The sequence below is a fragment of the Cnephaeus nilssonii genome (genome assembly GCF_951640355.1).
Source record: "Cnephaeus nilssonii genome assembly, chromosome: 5".
Lineage (NCBI taxonomy): Eukaryota > Metazoa > Chordata > Mammalia > Chiroptera > Vespertilionidae > Cnephaeus > Cnephaeus nilssonii.
Window position 1 is genome coordinate 50,622,527 of NC_137076.1, and position 9,951 is coordinate 50,632,477.

The 9,951-nt window shown below is 36.9% G+C and overlaps 1 protein-coding gene across 1 annotated transcript; it reads right to left on the reverse strand.

Moving 5' to 3' along the window:
* Positions 1–7,969, reverse strand: FGB (fibrinogen beta chain). The gene is made up of 9 exons (XM_079773116.1): positions 7,835–7,969; positions 7,585–7,605; positions 4,991–5,182; positions 4,326–4,509; positions 3,437–3,664; positions 2,795–2,908; positions 2,052–2,177; positions 1,561–1,846; positions 1–399 (listed from the first exon to the last, which is right to left on the reverse strand). The coding sequence occupies exons 1-9, from the start codon at positions 7,907–7,909 to the stop codon at positions 168–170; spliced, it is 1,458 nt and encodes a 485-aa protein (XP_079629242.1). The 5' UTR covers positions 7,910–7,969; the 3' UTR covers positions 1–167.
* Between the last annotated feature and the right edge of the window lie 1,982 nt (positions 7,970–9,951).

Below are 9,951 nucleotides of genomic sequence, written 5' to 3' on the forward strand. Positions count from 1 at the left end.
TGGTGTCCTAATTTTAATTTCACTTATCCCAAATACTTTTTTCCAAAAAGTCACACTCACAGCCTTTTGACAGTTTTAAAGGGATATAATGTATGAAATAACATTCCAATGACATAATATACAAAAATGTTGTTACACACGGAAAAATAAAAATTTATGTTTGGGGACTATTGCTGTGGGAAAAATGGCCTGATCTTCATAGACATCTTCTTCATTGAATACCAGGATCCCTTCCAGTTCATCCAGACTACTCCATCATCTGTGCCATGTTTTGCCATGTCCCAGCTGTAATGTCCACCCCAGTAGTATCTGCCATTTGGATTGGCTGCATGACATCTATTATACCACCATCCACCACCATCCTCTTTAGAGCACTGTTTTGTAGGGTCTGCATTTACCCTGGAAAGAAATGTGTTTGGGGTTATTACAACTACGGAATCATCCAGTTAATTTCATCCAAAGCACCCACAAAGAATGCTGTGTGCTGTGCCCCTTTCCTTTAGTTCTATAAATAAATCCACACTAATACACCAAAGACCTTCTCTGCCCTGTAGCAAAAAAAAAAAAAAAAAAAGAGAGAGAGAACTGGGCATCTGTGACAAATTCATCTGTATTTGTTACTTTCTACTGAAATGAGAGATTTCAGATCTCTTAATATTAGAGAACTCTGAAGAACAAAATGAGGGTTTCAATATACATATTCAAATATAGAGATACTAGAGGCCTGATGCACGAAGACTCGTGCAAGAATGGGCCTTCCTTCTGCTGGCTGCCGGCACCACCTTCACCCTGGCCTGGAGCCACCTTTCCGCCTTCCCATGCTGCCCAGAGGCCTGGAGTGGCTGGGGCATTGTGGAATGCCTGTGTCGTCGCCATGGCGACCACGCAAGCGTCCCGCCCCCCGCCGCTTGGCGCCTGAGTATGCAAATTAACCTGCCATCTTTGTTGGGTTAATTTGCATACTCACTACTGATTGGCTGGTGGGTGTTGCGAAGTTATGGTCAATTTGCCTCTTTCTCTTTTATTAGTGTAGATAGAAATGTATTTAAACACTCACTACTCAGAAGGCACGGGTGTTCTAATTCCAGTTCTATCTTTCATAGTTGTGTGACTTAGGATAAATTACTTAATCTCTCTAAACTTCATTTGTCAAATGAGAATCATACTGGTAACCGTATCAGGATGATACATAAAGAGCTTACTTCAGCCCTGACCAGTTTGGCTCAGTGGATAGAGCGTCCGCCTGTGGACTGAAGGGTCCCAGGTGTGATTCCGGTCAAGGGCATGTACCTTGGTTGTGGGCACATCCCCAGTAGGGGGTGTACAGGAGGAAGCTGATCAAAGTTTCTCTCTCATTGATGTTTCTAACTCTCTGTCCCTCCCCCTTCTTCTCTGTAAAAAATCAATAAAATATATATATTTTTAAAAAAGAGCTTACTTCAGTGGCTGATACATGTGGTAACCACCCAAGCAATGAGAGTTATTAACATTAACTATCATTAATGATCCCAAATAAAAATATCAGTGGTGGCTTTTATAGCAGGAGGGAAGAACACATACCAGCCATCATTGTCTCTGTCGTATGTGCTGAAGAACATGCTGTTGTGAATGGTCATGGTTTTGTTTTCTCCCACCAGTTGAGAAGCTCCTTCCATGAGGGCATTGCCAGCTGTTCCCTTATATTTGTCCACTGAGATTTGGTACTTCCCGGCTTCGTTCTGTATAGTGAATCCTCCATAGCGTGCCTTTACCTTATCTCCTTTCCAGTCCTCCATTTCAATCAGGAGTTCTGTGGGTCCCATGTTGGTAAGCTGGCTAATTTTATCATTGCCAAGCCAATACTCACCTAAAGGAAAAATAAAATAAAATCTCACCAAAAATACAACCTTTAGAAACTAAAAACTGCCTCTCTTCCCTTATCTTTCAGACTCTTTTCATAAATTCTTAACTTCCTAAAATGCCTAAACCAGATTCCCAACACTATGTTTTTATAAATGGAAGAAAAAACATTGTAAGTAGAATTATATTATTTTGTACTCTCAGTTTTTTACCTGGTAGGCCACAATATTTTTTCCCTTCGTCATTGGTTGCAATATTACCAAATCCTTGTTTATATGGATTCCATTTCCTGCCAAAGTCAACACTACCATCTTGACGATTCTGAATTACTGTCCACCCTTTGGGGCAAAGAAAGAAAGAAAAAACAACACATATTAAACAGTAATAAATAATGCCACTTTGAGGGAAATGTCTGAATTCTTTGTCTATTTATTTTATCCCCACTTATATTAGTGCTCCAAAATATATATAATAAGGAAATAAATATAAGAAAACTCGTAAAATCTTTAAAAACTACAAGTGCGCTGAAACCGGTTTGGCTCAGTGGATAGAGCATCGGCCTGCGGACTCAAGGGTCCCAGGTTCAATTCCGGTCAAGGGCATGTACCTTGGTTGCGGGCACATCCCCAGTAGGGGGTGTGCAAGAGGCAGCTGATCGATGTTTCTCTCTCATCGATGTTTCTAACTCTCTATCCCTCTCTCTTCCTCTCTGTAAAAAATCAATAAAATATATTAAAAAAACTGTTTAATATGTTTTAAAAAAAATAAAAACTACAAGTGCTTTATATTACTCCAAATTGTGAATCATAGATATTTTATAACTTTTAAAATATGAGATTGAATTCCAAATCAAATGGCCTTTTGTTGGTTATGTTAAAGCTAGGTTTTATTTGCTAGTATTTTGTCATATCAAAATAATTACAGAATAATAGATCAACAACTATCCAATATTTACCTCCACCTTCAGTGTTCATGTCACAGTATACTCGATATGGTTTGATAGAAGTGTGAGGCTGAATGAGATACAGCTCAGATGTTTCACCTCCATTCCTGACAATTTCCTCACATTCTGCAACCATAAAGAAACATTATATTCAGGGAACTACAACATATTTCCTTGGTCTTTAGTCACTAACTTTATAATTACAGAGGTTCCTGAGAAATATTTTAATTTAGACTTCTGAGAATATATTATAGAAATTGAATCTTCCTTTTACTGAAAATCAAACTCAGTTTTGAGTTGTATCTTCTACGGAGATGAAAAAGCCCTTCTCTACCTTTTGTGTCCTGGGATATCTGCCAGAGATAAACTGCCAGAACACATGGGAGGAAGAAACGCCTGCACCTATTCAATGGTCTGCCATCTCTTCAAGCAAGGGTGCACATACATGTAGAGCTAGTACCATCATTCACTACATCCAGCTCATCAAAAGCTTGCAAAGACATTAGGCGACGTCAGACCACAGCATACTAGGGATGTGCTGTATTGTCATCAGGATCTGTGGGGCAAATCCACTGGGCTTTTATCAGTTTCCTTATTTTTAGAGAGTGTGAGTTCTTCTGGAATGCTCCAGAAATATGTTTATTAACCAGTTACCTTTGCCAGAGACCACAGGAATATTGCAACTGACAGTGCAGGGGACGCGGCAGTATTCCATCTGAGCTGACACATCAGATTCTAATTTTTGTATTTTGGTTCTCAAGTTTTCCAGGATTGAACGGAGTACACGAAGGTTAGTCGGGATATTACTATTCAAGGACTCATCTACAAATAATCGGCGTGCTTCCAGCTCTGAGGTGTACTCATGTATTACATTTTCATTTTCTGGAAAAATGAAATTATGTAGGAATGATTCACATTTTCTCCTGAGAAACTAAAAGTATTCAAGCATACAATTGTGCGTTGGCTTTTCTGAGAATAAATGAAAGGGCACTGAGTTACCATCAGGCAATCATGATGTGCAATTGTACTTAGGGAAAATTATTTGGCCCATGGCATATACAAATTAACAAATATTCTAGCTACTATCCTAGTAACTTAGCTCAGCTGTAAGCTAAAAATATGCTTAAAAATAAATAAAATAGGTGGTTTATTCCTTTGGTGAGGAGGAAAAAAAGGAGAAAGTAGCATTTAGACCTTCAGACAGCAAATGTTAAATAAATAAATGCTAAATTTTTACTCTGTGAATATTGTCTTCTGAATCACAAGTTTCTTATGGTTAAAAATGAGGACTCACAGAAAACTTTTTCATAGAAAGCCATCCTCGCTGATACCACATTGGGAATGTAAATAGTGCTTGTCTGACAAGCTGCACATGAAGATGACTATGTGGGAACCTCCGGGTAACCAGACCCATACTGAAAGATGGTGTATGCTGTTTAGGCTAATCCAGAAATGTTTATCTTCTCACAATCATGCATTCCCGTGGCAATCTAACAGTCCCAAACGTTTAACAGAATCGAACAGAAAACACAAGTATATCTACCTTTTAGTTGCTTCTGCCTCTTTTCCCACATGTCTTTGAGCAAAGTCACATAGTGAAAGGTGGTCGAAGAGGTCTGGGATACAGACTCCATATTATTATTTATCTCATTTACTTGGTCTCTCACTGTCCTTTCTTGTCTTACCAAAGTGTCTTGCAACTGACATCCTGTAGGACACAACACTCCCTGCAAACAGTGAAAATATTAGGCATTATATGAAGCATTTGAGTTACAGATATTGGTGAAAATAGCACATAGTGAAAATTCAATGATATAATTCGCCAATACAAAAACTTGTCATTTGATTTTCTTAACATAAGGCCAGAAATTCAAGAGTCATCATCATATTCTCATGAAGATTAAAACTAGTCCTTATCACAAAATAAATGTAATAAATAACTGAAAATTTTCTCACCCAAACAAATGAAATGGGCAAATTCAAAGGTAAAGGCAACACCCATGTGTCCTCATTTGTAATCTTGGGCCCAGAACCAATACAAAACAAAAAACTAGAAAGAAATCCTCAACCAAAGGCTCAATTTGTTTATGTTTTATATTTATCTCCAAAATAAACAAAGTAACTCCAGTGGCGACATGGATCAATGAAACATTAGGGAGCTATGATGAACATGGAGGCTGTCTCTGCTAAAAAGTTCAGGGCACTCACCAGGTCTGGGTCAGCATGAACACAGCCCCCAGCATCAGGGGCTTTTCTTTGCACTTGCTTTTGCCTGGCATCCACTTTGGCTGGACGAGCACGATACCCACCTCCACTGATGGGAGGCTGGACAGGTCTCAGGCTGGGAGCCTCTTCTCTCTTCTTGTCACGGGGTCGGTGACCGCGGGCGCCCAAATCGCTCTTCAGAGAAACAGGCCGAAATAAAACGTAGAGTGTTATAGAAGATTTGAGATGTAACTATTCCAACATCCTCATGTTATCATTTAGGACCTAAATTTTAGGTTATCGCACACTGATGATGACTTGCTTAAGGTCCATCAGCTGCATTAGTTGGTAAATCAATAGGTTGCTTAGGTCTCTTCAGTAACAGCAGAAAGAAAAACTGTGCAAAAAGCTGTTGTATCTCAGGTGGTTTTTAAAAAGAGGCTCTAAAATAAAGCTGCATCATATTATGAATAATAATTATCTTAGATCCATGATATCTATACATGGGAAGACACAACATATTGAGAAATCTATATTTTCAGGAAGAATAAATATTCTCAAGCTACTTGGGTTACTAAATTCCTATAATTATCGTTAATCATTTCCCCATGTTTAGTTTTTATGAATTGATGGTTAATTTGGATAAGCCCTATATAAAAATATCCTAAAGCAATATGGATTTATTCCTTATCAGACGACCCTTGACTCCAATATGTTTGAAGAGGAAAAAGGCCCTCTGAAGCCAGGCTGCTTGGCTTGACCCTATGACCTCCTAGCTATAAGATCCTGGGCAAGTTACTTTATCGGTGCCCATTTTCTTATCTGTAAAATAGGGGTAATAATAGTTAGATCTATAAGATTTAAATGATTCATTGCATAGGATACCCTCAGAAGAATACCTGGCATAAAGTAAGTATTCATTATTATTTTTGTTACAATCACACATAATAGGTACTATAGTTAAAGTGGCTTGTCCACTACTAATCCCAATCTTCTTCCTATCTTCTACCAACAAAAGTATTTGATTAGCCATTCTAATGAAATTTCTTACATGATTTCTTTATCAAACAACATGACTTTTTTCATATTTAAAATAATTCTCAAGGTATGTGCATTGTGATTAAAATTATTTGTTAACTTAAAAAATTACATTAAAAGATAATGAAGTGGAAAATATGCATTGCAATATAAAAAGGGTTGACCGGAATTAACTATATTATCATAAGCTCTTTGTCAGTTATTGTACCCGTTCAGGCTTAATTACAAATTAGCAAAAGATTTGAAACAGAGACTAAGCTTTTTAGTTATTTTGTGAGCCTGGAAGTCATTCACTGACTCTATTTGGAATTTTACTGTCATTTACTCATTAAGTTACAATATTTAACATTTAGTTGGAGAGTGCTAGGCTTTCAATCCAGACAGGTTGGTTCCTGATTCCCCTGCTTAATTGCTGGACTTACACTATAATAACTGTTATGTGTGATTGCAATAAAAATAATAATGTGTGAAGGTATGGGGAAATATACATATTGCATTTTGAAGATGTGATCTCTCTGTTAGAGCTGATCTGTTCTAACAGGAATTTTATAAAATGTAATTCATTTATATATTACAAATCAATTTATAACAGAAAGAAAAATATATTCTTTTTATGTCAGAGTGCTATTAGAAAGGTAGCATTGATGATCTAGCGTTATAGAGAAAAAGAAATAAAAATAGTTTTAAAATTTATATGGGTATTTAGGTTTATGAAGACCACTTATTGAAATAACTAACAGTAGAAAATCCATTTTGAAAACCTGAACTAGTAAACTGTCTCTGTAGGGATCAGTTTGTGAGCAAGAATATCAAAATGCTTAGCCAAGTACTTTACAAATTCTTGACATTTTTCTTACATAATGCAATTAACCAGACAAGAATATTTTTGTATGTATAGTTTGATAATTAGATCACTTAGCTCCCCTTCCAATTCAACAAATGATTCAAAATTAATCTTGTCATTTAAACATTATTGTGTACTTTTCTTTCTAGTGTAACGATGCTGTTATAGATGAGAAATTTGATGCATTTTGATATTAAAATTAAAATTATTTAAGTATTCATTTGCCTAAATGCATTTCTGTATTTTTTGATATCTTCAAACCCACAGGAATAAATCAACAAAGATAGTACTTGAGGAAAAACTGTTCTACCAATGAATAAATCAAACTGGGAAACTGAATAAGTTAATCTGGGCTATATGTTTCATAATCATTAATAATAGCAATAAATGCTACCTATTATTTAAATTTTTAATTTGAAAAAAAAACACAATATTTCATTTTCTATCACTGCACTTGATGTATTATTCCACTTTTAGATTTGGTTTGTAATTTTCATTCATAAATAGCCAGCAATTTCAGGAGTTATATATGACTCTTCTTCACTAAATAGAACCTATCTACCACAGCTTTTTACTTTTAAAATACTGCTCTTTTGTTATTTTATAGTCTGCAAAATTTTCAGATTTTTGTTCTCATAATTTAGTAATGTGTTGCTAGAACTAAACAAAATTCATAGTACTTGGGATAACAACAAGTGAGAAAAACACATCTTACCTTAGGTGTGTCATCTTCATCCTGGGAAAATGAAAGTGATAAACCAGAAAACAAGAAATTATTATTTCATTTTTATATAAAAAATACTATGTAACATTCTTTAAATAAAATGGGTCCCTGAGATTGATAGTTCCATTTCATAATTAAAATAGAGGTTAATTTCATTCAAATAAATATTCCATATGATTATGATTGGTATTTTATATTAATAATATTAGTAATAACATAATAATAAATTTTAAAAAGTCACCGCATTGTCATAGTCAGTGGAAACTTGGGACTGAACTACAAGAGCACATAATAGTAGCAGTAATAGATGTTTCATGATTTAAAATTTTTGGAAGTTCCAAGAAACCGTCCTTTGCTTGTGAACTTAACAGAGAGCTCTTCAATCCTATATATATTCCTGAATCCTCTGTTGGGTATGACTTTAGAAATGGTTACCTTCCTTAGTTAATATTTAATTTTTTTGCACATTTGTTGGCTGAACCATTTTACTACTTAAGCAACATCTTCCCAGCAAGACTTATTTACTCGTCATTCAACTATTCTCTGTTGACCAAATTTAGAAATACCAAAGTTCCTCAATTCATTTAATTGGACAATATGATGGGAAATTAGGACATTCCTAAAAGAGATGTGTATCACATTTCCTGTAAATTAATGTGTGAGGAAAAAATATTTTTAATCCAAGCACAAACAACTAGACCTATTCACAAGGCATACACTACCATTGTGAGCTCACTAACGGTATAGCAAAAATTTTTATGTTTTGAAGAAATAATGTAATTCAGTTTTAAAAGAAGCCACTAAAATCAAGAACAATATTATATCACCATGTGTTTATTAATAAACATTATCAGAACAAAAAAATTACAATTCATACATTATGCTCCGAAAGACAAACATCAAAAAGAAATGTCTTGCCCGATCAGCATGGCTCACTAATTGAGCATTGATTTATGAACCAGGAGGTCATGGTTCAATTCCAGTCAGGGCACATACCAGGATTTAAGCCTGGGTTGGGATGCAAAAGTGAAGTAACTGATCAATGTTCCTCTCTCTCACTCTTTTCCTCTCTCTCTCTAAAAATCAATAAAAACATGCCTTTAGGTGAGGATTAAAATTTTTAAAAAATGTTTTGTCTTCTTTTTTTGCTCTGGCCACATTTCATATTTTGTCCTTCCTTAATATAAGTTAAAGTATTCAACAAATTCTAAACATTATTAAAATAATTAGTAGAGTACAGATACCCAGATCAAAATCATTATTACAGTGACTAGATAAATATTTGACATTTTAGTTATATTATATTATATGTATTTTTAATTTTATATTATACTAGAGGCCCAGTGCATGATTAAATTATGCATGTGTAGGGTTCCCTAGGCCTAACCTGCCATCCAGGCCATATCCACTGCCCCGCAAAGCCTAGCATGCTCCGTGGACACTGCTAGCAGCCTGCTCCCCACTTTTGATGGCAGGGGGTCCGCTGGTGCCGGAGCGGAAACACAGCTCCCCGCTTTCGATCGCGGGGGAGCTGGCTGTCTGTCCGCTGGTGCACCAGGCCTTTTGAAAGTCTCCGGCGCTGTGGAGTCTTTCGAAAGGCCTGGTGCCGGAGCGGACAGACAGCCAGCTCCCCCGCTTTCGCTCCCCGCTTTTGATGGTCCGCAGCAGGACGTGGGCTCGCTGCCCCAGAGGCCCCTTCTGTGCCACAGCACAGCCATGGCGCAGACGCTGAGCTCGCGCCGCCGCTGGCGACGCGAGCTCAGTGTCCCACCAGCCCAATCGGCCACCCCGGCCACCCTGAGTCCCGCCCCCTGTGCCTCCTGCTGGCTCAATCGTGGGTGTAGCGGAGTGATGATAATTTACATATTACCCTTTTATTATGTAGGATTGTACTTACAAAAACAACATTATTTTAACACTAGTGAAGCCTTCATGCATCTATTTGAAATAGATGCAGAAACACTGTGTCCCATTTCTTTTCATTATTTCCTATAAGCCACCAAATCCATCTCTCTCATCTTATTTGTTTGTTGCAATTAGGATTAACAACTTCTACAAGAAATAGGGAAACCAAAATCAACAACACATATCCCAGCAAGTACACTGCTTTGTAGCATTTTTTGGATGTTTTTGTACAGAATGTGAAACAGTCTTACTAAAATTTTTAAGTGATTTTATTAAAAAGACTAGAGACCCGTTGCATGAAGATTCGTGCAATAGGCCTACCTTCCCCTGGCTGCTGGCACCAGTTTTTCTCTGGCACCCAGGACCCGGGCCACAGCGGAACCAAGCCTTTAGCCTTCAGGCTTGGCTCTGGCCACAGTGGAGCCTTCAGTCTTCAGTCTTTGCTCAGGTGGA